At 41.1% G+C, this 15,174-nt stretch overlaps 3 protein-coding genes across 6 annotated transcripts; all 3 read right to left on the reverse strand.

The window, feature by feature from the left end:
• Positions 1-43: 43 nt before the first annotated feature.
• Positions 44-1,675, reverse strand: LOC133840386 (myb-like protein Q). The gene has a single exon (XM_062272195.1). The coding sequence runs from the start codon at positions 1,673-1,675 to the stop codon at positions 653-655; it is 1,023 nt and encodes a 340-aa protein (XP_062128179.1). The 3' UTR covers positions 44-652.
• On the reverse strand, positions 1,613-10,456 carry LOC133840384 (transcription factor GAGA). Of its 4 annotated transcripts, none has more exons than XM_062272192.1 (6): positions 10,252-10,456; positions 6,729-7,194; positions 6,320-6,667; positions 5,896-6,033; positions 3,792-4,306; positions 1,613-1,753 (listed from the first exon to the last, which is right to left on the reverse strand). In XM_062272192.1, exons 1-6 carry the CDS (start codon positions 10,441-10,443, stop codon positions 1,691-1,693), a joined length of 1,722 nt encoding a protein of 573 aa, XP_062128176.1. In that variant the 5' UTR covers positions 10,444-10,456; the 3' UTR covers positions 1,613-1,690. The 4 variants fall into 4 exon arrangements, with proteins under 4 accessions (XP_062128176.1, XP_062128178.1, XP_062128177.1 ...); XM_062272194.1 differs by having other exon boundaries at positions 5,770-6,033; XM_062272193.1 differs by lacking the exon at positions 1,613-1,753 and having other exon boundaries at positions 2,431-4,306; positions 5,770-6,033.
• Positions 10,457-10,480: 24 nt separating this feature from the next.
• LOC133840387 (tRNA-splicing endonuclease subunit Sen34) lies at positions 10,481-15,107 on the reverse strand. The gene is made up of 6 exons (XM_062272196.1): positions 15,003-15,107; positions 14,856-14,942; positions 14,540-14,800; positions 14,373-14,480; positions 13,988-14,316; positions 10,481-10,674 (listed from the first exon to the last, which is right to left on the reverse strand). The coding sequence occupies exons 1-5, from the start codon at positions 15,055-15,057 to the stop codon at positions 13,994-13,996; spliced, it is 834 nt and encodes a 277-aa protein (XP_062128180.1). The 5' UTR covers positions 15,058-15,107; the 3' UTR covers positions 10,481-10,674; positions 13,988-13,993.
• Between the last annotated feature and the right edge of the window lie 67 nt (positions 15,108-15,174).

The following is a 15,174-nucleotide window of genomic DNA, read 5'->3' on the forward strand; positions in this document are numbered from 1 at the left end:
TTTTCTAAGTTCTGAAATCTGTATTTTACAATTGATATTGATTAAGTTTAAACTTTGCAAACAGACAATAATAAATAATTGATTTGATTTGATTTGTTGTTTCATAAATGAGAAGTTAAGATTTTATATTGAAATTCGAAGCATAATTTGTATGGTACAAAAATATTTATCTTTATTTGATTTGTTTTCTATGCAAACGATCTAAAAATACGTTTATAATTATGGAATATGATTAACTTATGTGCTAGGCCAATTCACTTTATACATATGCTTTTATTACTTAGATAAATTTGTTAAATATGCAAATTTTTACTTAATGCTACATTTATTTACAATTTAAATTGTAAGTTTATCCATACATATGCATGTCTGCATCTGTAAAATGTACATGTATTGGTGTGCTTTTGCCCGCACGCTGCGCTAAGCTTTGAGCTTGCAAAGCTTTAACGTATGTGTGCAGTGTGCGTGAGCCAAAGCTCAACTCAATGATTTACGGTGTTTTGGTCGGGTTAAATGAAAATTCTATAAATTTTGTAGATACTTCTATGAGTAATTTGTTGATAATGAAGACTCGATAACTTAACGCTAATTTGAATCGGTTCATAGCTATATACTAGATAATATATATACTCGTATTTAACACTGTCTGCTACTACTGCAGATAAACTTCCTGCACAACATCGTGATGCTGTTGCTGTTGTGGATCGTGATCCTGCAGATCCTCCTGCAGCTCCAGCTGATGGTGCAGATGATGTTGTTGCTGTTGATGATGATGTTGCTGCTGCTGATGATGTTGCTCCTCAATAACAACACCTTCGCTGGCATCATACTCGATCAGCTGATCATCGGCATCCGCCTGCTGATGATGATCGATGATAATGTGCTGATCCTGCTCCACCAGATGATGTTCGTGCTGGTATTCGTGCTGCTGTTGCTGCTGCCAACGCAAGGGTGGCGGTGTCGTGGGTGTTGCAATATGCTGCACGGGTTCGTGCATTGTGCTAGTGCTGCTCGTTGATCCGGTTGTCGTCGCTGTGCTTGTCGTCTGATAAACTGTTGTCTGCTGATTCCTAACAATATGACCGGCGGCTGTGACATTGGTCACGCTGGCACGCTGATTGGTGCGCGTCAATGTGACTGTCACCTCAGAGCCGAGGCCAGCAAAGGAGACAGCTGGCGTTGTGGATGCTTCGGCAGCACTCGTTGTGGTTGCTGCTGTCGTTCCTGCTGCCGATGCTGCTGCTGCTGTTGCTGACGATGTTGCTGCTGCCGTGGCTCTGGCCTGGAGTATCTTGCGTGTGGGCAACTGTGATGCTGTGCTTGTCGTGGACGTCGTGGATGTGCTTCCCGCTGTTCCCTGTTGTGGCACATAGTTGATCAGCAACACTCGCTCTCCGCTTGTCGTTTGCGCCGCATGACCGCGCAATACTCGACGTTGCAATGTTCCACCAGTTGCAGTTGTTGCTGCTCCGGTTTGAGTGTTGCTGCTGCTGTTCACTGTTGTTGCTGTTGATGCCGCGCTGTTGCTGCTGCCGCTGTTACCATTTCCGCTGTTGTTGTTGCTGCTGCTGTTGTGTTTGCTATGCGACTGCTGCTGTTGCTGTTGTTGTTGCTGTTGCGCTGGCTGCCCACCGCCCCCGGATGCTCCTCCTCCACCTCCAGGGCCGCTGGTCATATCGTTGGCTCATCATTACGTATTATTCCCGCCTTTCAAAATGAAAACCTTCTTTACCAAAATGTTCTTATTGTTGCCCTGATTTATACATTGTGATTTTATTTTGGATATGATTTGATTGATTCGATGGATGCATGAGTTGGCGATTAATTAACATATTTCATTTCAGGTTAGAGTTGGTGATTGTTAACAACGAGGCAGCGACAAGAGAGAAGAAGACAAGATAAAAACAAACGATTCGTTAATGATTTGGTTATGGGTTTCATGTGAGCTGGTGTGTGTGTGTGTGTGTGTGTAAGGACAATGCGAACAAGTCATGAAATAGTTTCGACATGAGAACTGCAGAAAATTCATCTGAACTTTCCCCAGTTACCATTCGGTCTCTTAAGAAATTTTGAAGAAAATCCACACTTACAAATTATAACAGGTATTTAGAAACTATTTCATAACAAGTTTTGTGAGTGTAAGTGATTGTGTGTGAGTTTCATGTAAATGCGTTTGGTGCAGTAAGTCACAATGTAGAGTTCAAACAGTTTGGGATTATATAGGAAATTTAGTTCAAAACCAAAAAAAAATTTTATAAATACATTAAGTTAATAGAGAATGAATACAGTTAGTAAACACATAGCTTTAACTTATTAAAATACTACAAAAATGATTTAAATTATTTACTTAACAATAAGAATGAATGATACAAAAAAAACCAACACCGAAAATTCAACAGAAAATACTTTCATAAATTTTTTTCAACATTTTTTGGTTTATTCATTTATTTGTCAGGTTAAATAAAATTTAATTTTATTTAAGTAATAAGAGTTAAGGTAATTGTTTTCTTCGAGCAGCTCAAATATTTGCTTTGGTGCAAATAAACGATCCACTCGAACATCAACTTATTTAAAAAATTTGTAACTATTAAAATTAAGAAATAATTATGTAAATATATATATTTTTTTTTTTTTGTGTTTTTTTGTAGTTGTAAATAAAATTAGAGTTGGCGGCTACAAATGTTTTGTACTGTGTAGCATAAAAGATGTTTTGGCCAAGGACCCAAAAAAGGGAAGCATGAAAGAACTAAAGCTTATATAGATATCTGTGGCTTGACTGCAATCATCATAGCAAAGATCAGGCAAAAATAGGGATTAACTAAAGTTTGAGAAAGTAATTGAAATGATTTTGTCCACTAAACAGAAGCTTAGGGTAAAAATTACTTTAAATTCAACCTTCTTCAAGTAAAGTAAACAATAAAAGTGTTTTGTTTTTATTCACAAAAGTGAATGATTAGCTATTGCACAGAAAAACAAGTTGGCAGCACTGCCAAACGTTCTTAACCCAACTTTTTGAGCACTCAACGATCTGCATATTAAGTTTTTGACTAGGTTGATCCTAGCCTAGCCTGTTCAATTAAGTCTACATACACATAACAAAGATGGGAAGAGGAAATCTGGGTTTGGGTCTGGGTCTGGATCTGGGACGTGGATATTTTTGGGGGGGCAAACTACAGCACAATTACAATTACATAGTCCAATAACCATAGCGCGTACTTAAACTAAAACTATAGCGAAAACAAATTAAACGTAGCGAAATCAACATTTCAATTTATCAGAATTGTACAACAAAATTGGTAATAAAAACTAAAATAGGTCAAATGGAGTAAATTAACTAATGACAAGTGTCTAAAGTCGCAACAGAACATTGGATTAAACCAAATTGAAAATAAAGACTTTAGCAAGGTATCATTATACAATCAATAGACTCTTTCCTGTTTAAATATTAAAATGAAAAATATAAAATTAATCGGAAAGAGTCTATTAAATGGTTAGTTTACACCTTTTGACCAAGTTCTGATAGTAAAAATTAGGACTACACGCATTCCGGGAGAATAAAAGCGTATTGTATATAACCAAGTCAGGGATTTAGGTGTTGCATAGTGAAACTACGCATCCGTCCGCTACGTCAACAAAAGTGGTGCGTGCGTCGTGCTTTTTTTCTTTTTTGGTTTTGTTTGCTCTACTCAAAGCGTCTGTTGTGGTTGTGTTTGTTGTTGCTGCTGCTGCTGCTGTTGTTGCTGCTGCTGCTGCTGCGCTTGTTGTTGTTGTTGAAAATCAGTCATATTCACCTGATTCAAATTGCCAATGATCTGATGACCCTGCAACGTTTGCACCTGGGCAATCGACAAGGGCGCCCCACTCTCACTGCCATCGGACTGTGCCACCAACTGTTGCTGCTGCTGTTGATTCGCTGCCTGTTGCTGGGCAGCTGCCTGGGCGCTGGTCGTTGGCGTTGTCATGTTGCCCGACGAATCGATGATCTGATGATGCTGCAGCGTCTGCTGCTGTTGCACTTGCACCTGTTGCACCTGCTGCTGCTGCACCTGACCTCCGGCCGTGGTTGTCACTGTCATTGTTTGTTGCTGTTGCTGCTGCTGTTGTTGCTGTTGTTGTTGCTGCTGCTGCTGTTGTTGCTGCTGTTGTGCATCGGGATCCTTTTTCACTTGTACGCCTTGCAACGGATGCAGAGATTGCACTGTTTGCACCTGAGGCACTCCACCGCTGGCATTCAAAGTGCCACTAGCGCCTGCTTGCGATTGCCCAGATCCAGATGTTCCGCTGCCAGGTTTCTTGCCGCTGGGTACTGCAAAGCGTGGGGAGAAGAGAGGAGTATAAGCAATGTGGCCAACAAGCAAGAGTGTTAAATAGAGAAGAGGCCAACAACTACAACTAGGGCGACACCGAGGCGGGAGGCGCAGCTGTAACAACCTGACTAGTAGTGATATCAATAACGAGAGTATAGATCGTAGGCACTACAAAAAAGAGATGTAGAACAGTTGAGTTGTGAGTTTGTTTGTGTGTGTATGGATGATGTGTGTGTAGTGTGTGTTAACGAGATTAACAAATAAGTAATGAAATAGAAAATGTTAGTAGTGTTACAAACAAGCAATGAAAATTTCGTTACAAATTTTAAATTAAACAAGCAAATGGAAAAAACAAACGAAAGTCTAAAACTCATTTAAAATTAAGTACGCAGTATTTTCTTGCACAAAATAAACAAACAATAAACAAATTGATACACAAAAACGCACACGAAACGAGAGCCAATCATAATTAAAATCAATTAATTGCAAAAAATTTGTGTTATATAAAAATGAAGTACGTATATATTTATTAAACAATTTGTAATATATATAAAAATTATATATTATTTAAAGAGAAACTTAAACTGCATGTCGTTTTAAGCCACAACGTAACCTTACAATTAAAAATATTTGTTAATCGGGATTTTTCTTTTTTTACAACTTAGAATTATTATGCGACATAATTGCTTATATTTTGTTTTTGTGGTTTTAAGTAAAATTTGTTGTTGGGAGTATTTTAGCGTTGCTTAGTTCATATGCAAGAAAATACTGCATAAAATGATAATTATCGTTTGTTTTGCTTTTTGTTTTCGTCTTTGCCTTTTGCTATTATTGTTATTTGGGCTTTGGGTTAAAAGAAGTTTAAAAGCGAAATTATGAAACTTACAACAAAAATTATACAAAATGAAATCAAACATTCATTTGCTGACGGATAATTATTTGTTATTTACAAACATTGCATGTATGTGTGTATGTAGATGTGTGTTGAAATGTGTGTAGATGATGAGCGTGGTGTGTGTGTTTTGTGTGGTGATAAGATGGAATGATTTGGCAGGCGGCATTGGGCGGCAGCGTCGTCGTTTCTAATTTTACTGCGGCTGCTGTTGCTGCTGTGGCAAAAACACTTGATCGCCCACTATGTGTATAACATTTTGCATGCCCTGTTGCTGTTGCTGCTGCTGTTGTTGTTGTTGCTGCTGCTGCTGTTGTTGCACAGCCGCATTGCCACCGCCACCGCCGCTGCCTTCATGTTTGATATTCACGCTCATGAGATGTGTTTGACCTCCACCTGCTGCATTAAGTGTTGGTGTTGTTAAGTGTTGTTGCTGCTGCTGCTGCTGTTGCGTCGTTTGATGATGTTGCTGCTGCAATTGCTGCTGTGGCAACACAGTACTGGCCATAATTGTGTCTCTGCTTGTCACAGGCGTGGCAATGACTCGCGTTATAGGCGTGCCAACCGCACTAACTGGCGTCCCTGTAGCTGCTGCTGGTGTTCCCGCTCCCGAGATGATCGTGGTGTCGCCCTCAGTGGTTGTGTTGAATTCAGCGCTGGTGTCTAGTGTACTATCGTTACCGTTACCGGACTTACTTTTCTTTTCCTTTTTGATGCCCGGCTTGGCAAAGTGCCGCAGCTCGAGATGGCGCCGCAGATTGCGCGATTGACGTATGACGGCATAACAAATGGGGCAAGTTGCAGGTTGTTCCGATTGTGAGCGTGATCTTGGTTCTGCAAACAAGAAAAGTATTATTGTAGATTATAAAACAATTAAGGGTTCAATCAAAGTTAAATATGATGTCTTTGGATTTAGAATGTCAAGTTGTAAAACTCTCCAGTTACTGAAGTTATTCTTCAGACGTTCAATCTGATGAACAGTATTTAGTTCATGGGCACAAAGTTTCCTTAGTCGGTTGTATAAATCTTCAACAGACACTAAGCCCTACATCTCTCATAAGGCTAATGAATAGAACTAGATTGCTAGAAAATAAGGCAATTGCATTGAGGATGAGCTCACTTTCTGTTCCAGGCGGATGTTTGGTTCGTTTGGTCTTGGGCGTGGCGGTGCTTCCGCTAGCGCTTGGCGTTACAGTTGTTCCAGATGCGGTCGTTATTTCACCGGTTGTCGCATTGGCCGACGTCACAGGTATCATATTGTTGGGGTCCATGGTCACAATTGTTTCAACTTTTTGGCCTTCGCTCTTGATGATCGGCGTGGATGTTAACATTTGCGCTTCCGCACCGTTCTCATCTAGCACCTGTTGCTGTTGAACCACTTGTCCTTGTCCGGCTGTTGCGTGCGAGGATGTTGATGTGCCCATAATCGTGTCCATTCCTTCAATTTTACATATTTTCGGTGCCGTGGCTATATTGAACAGCAGAATATTAGTAACGATTGAGACACATTTTTCATTGTTAACACTTACGTGACATTTTCTTAACGCGCGGTTTCCGTTTGCGAGCAGGCAAGAAGCTTTGTATAACGGCCTGATCATGTTTGGATGCATCGGTTGTCACAATCGTTTGCTGGTGTCCGGCGGCATTGGTCTGTGTGGTGGCTTGTAGAATTTGTCCCTGGTGGTGAATGTCCTCGACAACCTGTGCGTGCACAGTTTGCTGTGGGGCCGTTGCAATGGTCGCTATCAATTGGTCCTGATCATGGTGCTGTGGTATCATATGCTGCAGTTGTATCGAGTGCGTGGTGTAGTCATCTTTGGTTACTGTTTGCGGTGCCAGTCCCTGGATATTGAGGCATTGCGCCGCCTGCAACAGCGATGGAAGCTGTGCATGATCGACGCTCACTTCGCCGCGATAGACAAACTCCAAGAGTGCCTCCAAATCGCTAGCATTCACGCCCGCCAACATCACAACTGGATGCTTGCATGGCGTATTCTACAAAAGAAAACAAATTATGCAACAATTATAGCCAATTTACCAAAAAAAAAAAAAAAAAAAAAATAGTAAATTATAAAAATTCCTTTATAAAATTCCTTTTCATGACTGTTTTGAACATTGAAAGCTGTTGAATTTCTTATTAATTTCAGATAAATTATATTGCTCTGTTTATTTAACATATAACTTATTTCTTTTTTAAATATATCTAAGATACTCTTTTTTGTTCAGTTGGATTTTTATATTTATTTCTCTATTGGACATAATGATAGATTCTACAAAATTTAAGAAACTTTATAATAAAAAAAATAAAATTCGATAATGATACGAGGTAAGAAAAAAACGCGATATTTTTATGAACTAATAATATTTAAAATAAATTACTAAGTATGAAACTAGCAAATAGTTATCTAATAAGATACACTTAACTCATCTCAAGTGAAATACTTAAGGATTTCAATGTTATTGTCAGTGCTGTTTTCATGTACACAAAGCACTGTTGGGTAACTAGTAATTTCTCTAGTTGAATACGCTCGTAGCGTGCGTTTTTGTTTTGTTTTTGTTTTTGACGCTCCAAATAGAGACTTTGCCGGCTGCTGGCGGCATTGAGCGCGCGCGCTCAATCAGTGGTGCTGCTGCTGAGTGCGTCAGTTCATAACAGAGACAAAAGAATTGGCTGGCCATCATGTGAGACCACCGAAACAAACGGATAAACACAGTCAACAACGACGACGACAAAACTTACACTCACTCACACATACAGCGGCAATTCGACGACACGCACTCACACACACACATACGCATACTCTCATTGGAATGAATAAACCGGCTTTTGAGTTATGCGCGCTCTGCATTCTGCAGCAGGATTGGAGATGCTGCCCATGACCGCTGCGCTGTGCTCGCTGCTTGCTCAAGAAAGAGCACCCCGCTCACATGCCAGCAAAAAAAACATAATACTCGCTCCTCACACAACACATTTAATTAGCGGGCGGCAAGTAGAAAATTTTGCTGTCAGAGACGCGCTTAAAGTGAGCACCAATCTGAGTACTGAGCGGCAGCGACAGAGGCAGCTCACCCCTCTCTTTACCCCCAGCTGCCAATGTCTGTTAGTTTTCTCTGTCTGCGCCTCTCACCCAATCCTAAATCTCTTTAAATGTCATCCAGCCAGCCAAGCAGCCAACGCTCCGTCGCACTCAAACCAGCAGCAAGGCCGCGTAGTGAACGCTCTTTGAACTCTACACTCCCTTCTGCTTGTCTGCTGCCCGCCATGTTGTTCCTTCCTGCTCGCTCTGCTGCTGACGTCGCTCATCGATTTTTGTTGCTGTTGTTCAACAGTTCAGTTCAGAGTGGTTGCTTTTCGCTGGTTGCATTTGATGAGGGAGCGGGAGCAACAAAGAGCATTGTTTACGTGTTTTGCGTGTGTGTGTGAGTGTAACGAGATCAGTACTACACACTCTGTATGTAGTATGGCGACAGCAGAGACTGCGGCTGGGACTGCGACTCTTGCAGAGTTCACATATAAAAACCAATTTTTGACATTTCCCGCCGACAAAATCGGCTCTGAGCGACGTTTTAAAAATTACGCTCTGTTTACTTTTTGAACGGGGAGCGAGCACGTAAAGCCGATGCCAGATGCCCGCCGTGTCAGGTGTTCTACGCTCTACGCTCTCCCTCTCACACTCTCTCCCTCTCACTGGCCATCTGCACTCAGCAGCATTGCGCTCTGTTTTGGTCCGAAATGACATGTGGACAACAACTGATAATAGGAATATCTTATTGGCACTGATCAACAGTGTGTATTGCAAATATCAAATATTAAACAAAAACTACCACATTGAAATTAAACAAGGCGCTAAAAAAAGTACAGTAGAGCACATTTAAATACAAATGTAAAAAAAATGCAAAGTTAAAAGCAAAGCATATACCGAAAATATAATATACTCGGTAAGTATATACGTCCGTCTGTCGGTATGTAAATAATTTTGATATGAGCTCTGCTCATTGAACAGTACAACTTGTTTATGACAAACACAAACAACATACAGTAAAACTTATTTAACTATGAATATTTTCAAAGATAAAAATACATACAAAGAGAATTATGTATTTTCTTGCAAGGCAATACGTACATATATTAAATTTGTCACTTTTATCAAATCGACTGCTCCCCTTTTTAGCATGCCCCATAGCCAATATCGACTGTACATTCACACCGATACACACACAAAACATTCGCACACACACACATAAGCAAAAAAGAGGTCGCGCTCGTGTGCACCCAACAACAGCGACAACAGCAGCAACAACAAGAGTAGCAAAGCAAGTAAGAGGCAGTCAGGCAGCCCCGTCACTTTGTTGGCGCTCTCGTTTGCGCTCGCTCTAACACACTCGAACTGAAAGTTGGCGCAACTTTATATGACTGCCCGTTGCGCTCACTCGCTCTCGCTCTGCCTCTGTCTTTCTCTCTCGCCCTCTCCCTCTCTTTGATACTCAAAAAAGCTTATAAGTTCTTTTCTTTTATATTTGTATTTGTTATAACAAACAAGTTGATAAGGCAATAAGCGACTAAGGGCAACGCATGAAGATGCAAATGAGACAGGGAAGAGTTGGAGTTTTTAGAGACAGCGCCCAGAGTGCGCAACTCATTCAACTCAATTGGCAATTGAAAACTTGCACAGAATTCTCTACAGAAAGTAGGAGACGAGACAAGACGTTAGCATAGCAATGCTGCTGAGTGAGCGCAACCCAGGAATAGAGCGCGAGTGCACACGTCTTCAACTCACACACAACGACAGAGACAATCACAGACACGCACGTAGTGCTCACATGCACAGACGGGAGCCAAAGCTGCTCCAATACATTTACAATCGCAGTCACACTCACACACACATATTAACCTATTTGGCAAAGCGGACACGACGTTGGTTTCTCTGTTTACAAACTGTACGCGCAGGCAGCACAGCACACACATGCCATTAAAATTCAAAATTGTTGAGGTTATGTGTGCTTATCTTAAGGGGGGATAGGAATATGTTCATCATCAAAAAAAGCTCTCACCTTTAGCAGATCCAATAGAAACGGCGAAGCGGCACATAGCACTATTTTGTGGGCCGGAAAACTGCGTCCACCGGCGGCCAGCGTGCAATCGACGAGGTCGCCATGGCAGCGCAACAATTGTATTGCCGATACCAGAGACGTGCCATAATCGCCCCAGGTGAGCGAGTACAGCGAATTCATTGGCAACGACATTAGGGCTGTCGTGTCCAAATCCAACAGTTGTTCTCCAGCGTTGTAATTGTATTGATTGCTGTTTGTGGCCAACACGACGAGGCTGTTATTGTTGCAACGTATCAACAAGAAATTTTTTAATTAAATGGCAGCGCTAAAAATGCTGCTGCTCAGGCTCCAAACTCCACCACGTTCACGAAGCTTTCACGACGATGACTGAATGGCGCGCGCGCTGCTTCTTATCGGTTCCCCCTGAAAAAATAAAGAGTAAAGAGCATAAGCAGAGATGGCAAACTAAATAACGCAGCACATAGCACTCATGTGCTCTCGCTCTCTCGCGAGAAAAAGTTTCAGTTTTGAGTACGTGTCTGTGTTTGTATGTGAGAGAGACTGGGGAGGGGGTTTGGAGCTGTCATGCGCACGCACCCCCCAACACTCTCTCTCGCTCCAACGAAAACACTGTGCAAGTTTTTGCTATGTGAGCGCGCGAGAGCGAGACAACAAGAGAGCAAGTTTTACAGCTCATATATATGTGAAATGTGGGCCGTCTGCCGCCCTCCACCCGCTTGACCCCCCCACAAACCAACTCAGACCGATAGTCGAACGAACGAATAAACGAACGTATGGAAATGCATGACTTTAGACTTGGAGGAAAAAAAAAAACACAACTAAGCAACTAAGGCAACAAATAAAATTCTGTTCTTTGAATTTTAAATAAAAATAGCGCGCCAACACACACACAAACACAAGCGGACACACAATCTAACGTATGTGTGTAGATACAACAGTATGCACATTTTGTTCGGGTTTTCCCATATATTTTTTCTTTTTCGCTTTTTTACTTTTGTACAGTTAACGCCACGCATTTAGGCATTGCAATTGTTTTATAACTAAAAGTAGCACTTCATTCACCACCGTAGTGTTATTATTTTGTTGTTGTTGTTTGTTTACACGCTGCTGTCGCTCCCGGAGCGAACAATTTTATGCATGTTGAAATTATCTTCTCACCGGAGCGCAAAGAAAAATCTGCTGGCTGCTATTTTATACTCGGTTCGGTTTGTGCTTTCCCTTCTTGGCCGCCGCTCACGGCTGGCTGGCTGCTCTATAGCTCTTGGTTTTCTACTTTTTTTGCTGCTGCTGCTCTGCTCGCCAACGTTGAATAACTCGAACTGAGCTCTGAGCATTCGATCGAATTACGTTCTGCCAGCGCGGCGCGTCGTATGACGAGTTTTAGTCTCTATACGGAGAAAATTTCTGATCATGCGCCACAGAACCGCTTTTTGGTGGTGGTTTCATGTTTGCCTGTGTGAGTGAGTGTATGTGAACATATACAGCTTGAGTGTGGGTGACACTGTTGCTGCGGTGGTGAGCAACGTGAGAGTGAGAGAGATGGCTGGCAGTGCGCGCTCTTGAAAGTACAGTTGACGAACAGCGTTGCCAGGTGGAAACAAATTTAAGTGAAACGTAAATGCAAGAGTATTTTTTCTTTTAGCAAATGCAAAATAAAAATTAAAGATATTTTTTTAAAAATAAATTTTATTCAAAATGAAAAAATATGGAAAATTATTCTAAGATATGTCTATATAAATGCCACAATTTGACTGTCAAATGCTGTCACTAGTTTAACGAACAACGTTATCAGTGATAATTCTGCTCCTTCGCATAGCGAACATCTCCTATCAGCAGATCCTGCTCAAAAGCCGGTTCGCTCTTACGAATTCTCCACCCGCTATGCGACAATACGATGTGCTCTTCGAGCACGTTCAGTCACCTGTTACTTTTGACATGCATCCCAGAGACAGAGCTCTCGACCCTATTTTTATGCAGATCAAGTCCCGCTTAAGAGCAGAGACTGGAAACAACGTGCTGTTTTCGTTTCGCTGCTTCTGCCGCTGCTATTGGCGAGGAGAGTAATATTACCAGGGAGAGTTCTATCCATGGTACTCTGAGAAGTAATGTGTTCAATGTGAGCGGCGTGTGTGAGTATAGAGCCGAAAAAAACAAACTACGCAAGATTACAATTTTCTCTGTTTTGATTTTGATGCTGGACACGAGACGAGAAATGTGAATGCTACTTTAAAAGTCCAATAGGTAGTATTAAAGCAATGAGCGCGCATTTTACATATGGCTGGCAACGCTATTAAGTAAAGAGTCGCTACCATTGGGTGGCTCGTCTCTGTGGGTTGATTGGGGGTAGCAAGAAAATTATTTGTTTGTGTGAGCGCCACAGTGAAGCGCACAGTAGGCCGCAATGTGGAAGAACAGATATGAATATCGTCATATGAAATAACTGCGAAACCAATGAGTCAAGAACCACGGTACTATTGGCTGACTCGCTGAAATTCGAACGGCACGACAATGCCTGACTGGCGGCCTCGCCTTGCCGTCTCCTCGCCCTGCGCTAACAACCTTATTATCGTTGTTGTTCTTGTTTCTGTTTTGACAAAATCTATTTAAAAAAAGAAGCCAAATGCTTGAAACGCAGTTCACGAAACATGCTAAAATTTTGTTTAAAACACACACTCATGCACATTGCTATATGTTTGTGTGAATGATTTGAAGAGTTTTGTGTGTGACTGGTTGTGTATTTTATGCTCGCTTGTTTACACATTTGAATTTATTTAGTGCCTCGGCAGCCAATCAAATTATTGCCTCATTTTATTGTCACTACTAGTTCAATCCAATTTGACTTTCTGAAACTTGTCCGAGTCGCAACAAAAACATCTCCACGTTTTGAATGTCGTCGCAATAATAAACTCATTTTTACATACAACATTTTAACCTGACTGTGACTGGCGACAGCAGCAGCAGTATCCCTCTCCTGCTGTTGCTGCGGCTGAGATACAAAAGAGGAGAGGTTTGACAGCAACACTGTTGAGAGGAGAGAGGCTAGCGCCGTTCGCCCGGCGCGTACTCCAAGAAATTTCGAAAAGCGAACCAAACGCCGCTGTCCAAGAGTTTCATTTTTATTATTTCGCTTTCCCACAATACAACTGAGTGTGTGCACATGTGTGCGAGTGTGAGTGCGCGCACTCACTAACACAAATGTTCAAATTGAGAGATAGAAAGAGGGAGAGATAGAGAGAGATGGGCAAGAGTCCAAAGTCATGCATTGCTCTGTTATTGTATCCGATTTCCACAAAACGAGATCTTCTGAAATTGGAACGAACTACAAGAGATCTATATGCGCTCTGCAGCAACAGATACTTGACGGTGTGACCAGAGCATAAGATCACAAAATGCGAATAAGAGCGTATGAAACTAGAAATACCCTGTTGAAAAACGATAAATTTACACTAAGGTTATTTTTGCAACTTTGAGAAATTTTGAAAGATATCCAAGAACAATGACCAAAATCGGATTATTGAAGTATAATTCACTGAATAATAATTATTTTGTAACTTCCTTAGGTTAAAAACTTAGTTCTAATTAAGCAACTTTTAAATGTTAAAATAAGTTAAATTGATAACAGCAATTGCATTGAAGGTTAAAGCAAAAGTTCAACAAAATGTAAAGATTTCTAACTAAACATTTAATCTAAAAGAATAATAGACATGACACTCACCACTATTTATTTGCTGGGATTGCACCAATTAATCGTTTGATAAGCGATCTTGCTGCTTTCGACCTCCTCATAAGCAAACACACAGCTTTTATTTACGATCACTGACAGACGCACCTTGCAAATCAGTTCCATTGGACGTATAGTGGGTGTATCTTGTATAATAACAATATGCGAAGCATGATAAAGTAAAGGATCGCCTGGATAAACTAAGAAGTCGGCTCCAAAAGCTTCACCGGTGGATACAAACTTCCCGCTTAACCACAAATCGTGAAAGACGCGATATTTCAGAGAAGAGGTGTCGTAAACGGGATCAGTACATAGTCGGGCGGCTGCAGAATAGTAACTTAAGACACAGAAAGCTGCAATTACTTATTGGATATCTTACAGTGATTTGTCATATGTGAAGAGGGCAACTCCACAAGCGCATTTTGTCGCTCAAACACAACACTATCAGCAATTTCCTGAAGTACATCGTTGGCAGTTAGAGCGGCAGCTACAAAATTAAATAAAAATCAAGTACAAATCTAGAAATATAGCACAGTTTTTGTTTACCCTCTTTTTGTTTGCCCTGCTTCAATAACTTGTTGCGTTTGCCTTGAAGGATTTTTTCCACGTGACGTTCGGTTTCCCGCAGCTTTTCCGCTTTTAAAGCATCCGCTTGCGCCATTAAACTTGCCTCAAATTGTGCCTTGTACGCTTGCACCATTTCGTCAGTTGGTGGCGCAGTTAAAGCGGCTGTTTTGCTAACTAAATCTGCAATTCCTTCTTCAATGAGCAACTGCGTCTCACATTTACTCAATTCCACTGGGAGTGCTGCAAATGGGATTAAGAATTTAATTTATATTACTCATGAGGAACGCGCACCTACCGGCCTCACTACAGCTCCAGCCCTTGCTGTTAGCAGTGCCCACAAGAGCACCCATTATTCGGTGCTTTGTGCGTAGCTCCATGTAATCTAAGAAAGATATAAATTAATAATACTATGAAGCTTCAATAGTCATTCCATAATTCTTACCATTCGCATCGAAAACATAACCGGTGCCATTTAATAAAGTTAAGTGGATCTTCATATTTATTTTTAGAACTTTCTATGCCCCGTATTTAACGAGTATAACAACGAGTATGTTTCTTGCTGACAGATTATTTTGATCAAATTAGTATTATTTAATTTATTATATTCGCCCATT

The sequence above is a fragment of the Drosophila sulfurigaster genome, chromosome 3, assembly GCF_023558435.1.
Source record: "Drosophila sulfurigaster albostrigata strain 15112-1811.04 chromosome 3, ASM2355843v2, whole genome shotgun sequence".
Classification (NCBI taxonomy): Eukaryota; Metazoa; Arthropoda; class Insecta; order Diptera; family Drosophilidae; genus Drosophila; species Drosophila sulfurigaster.

Excerpts from the sequence above, each read along its gene's own strand:
- LOC133840386 (XM_062272195.1), bottom strand. The coding sequence starts at position 1,675 with ATGACCAGCGGCCCTGGAGGTGGAGGAGGAGCATCCGGGGGCGGTGGG.
- LOC133840384 (XM_062272193.1), bottom strand. The coding sequence starts at position 10,443 with ATGTCGTTGCCAATGAATTCGCTGTACTCGCTCACCTGGGGCGATTAT. Across the intron at positions 6,668-6,728 it reads GCGCGTTAAGAAAATGTCAC|CCACGGCACCGAAAATATGT; the intron begins GTAAGTGTTAAC and ends TGTTCAATATAG. Across the intron at positions 4,307-5,769 it reads AGCTACAGGGACGCCAGTTA|TACCCAGCGGCAAGAAACCT; the intron begins GTGCGGTTGGCA and ends CACGCTTTGCAG.
- LOC133840387 (XM_062272196.1), bottom strand. The coding sequence starts at position 15,057 with ATGAAGATCCACTTAACTTTATTAAATGGCACCGGTTATGTTTTCGAT. Across the intron at positions 14,943-15,002 it reads TTATGTTTTCGATGCGAATG|ATTACATGGAGCTACGCACA; the intron begins GTAAGAATTATG and ends TATCTTTCTTAG. Across the intron at positions 14,317-14,372 it reads TTCACATATGACAAATCACT|CCGCCCGACTATGTACTGAT; the intron begins GTAAGATATCCA and ends ACTATTCTGCAG.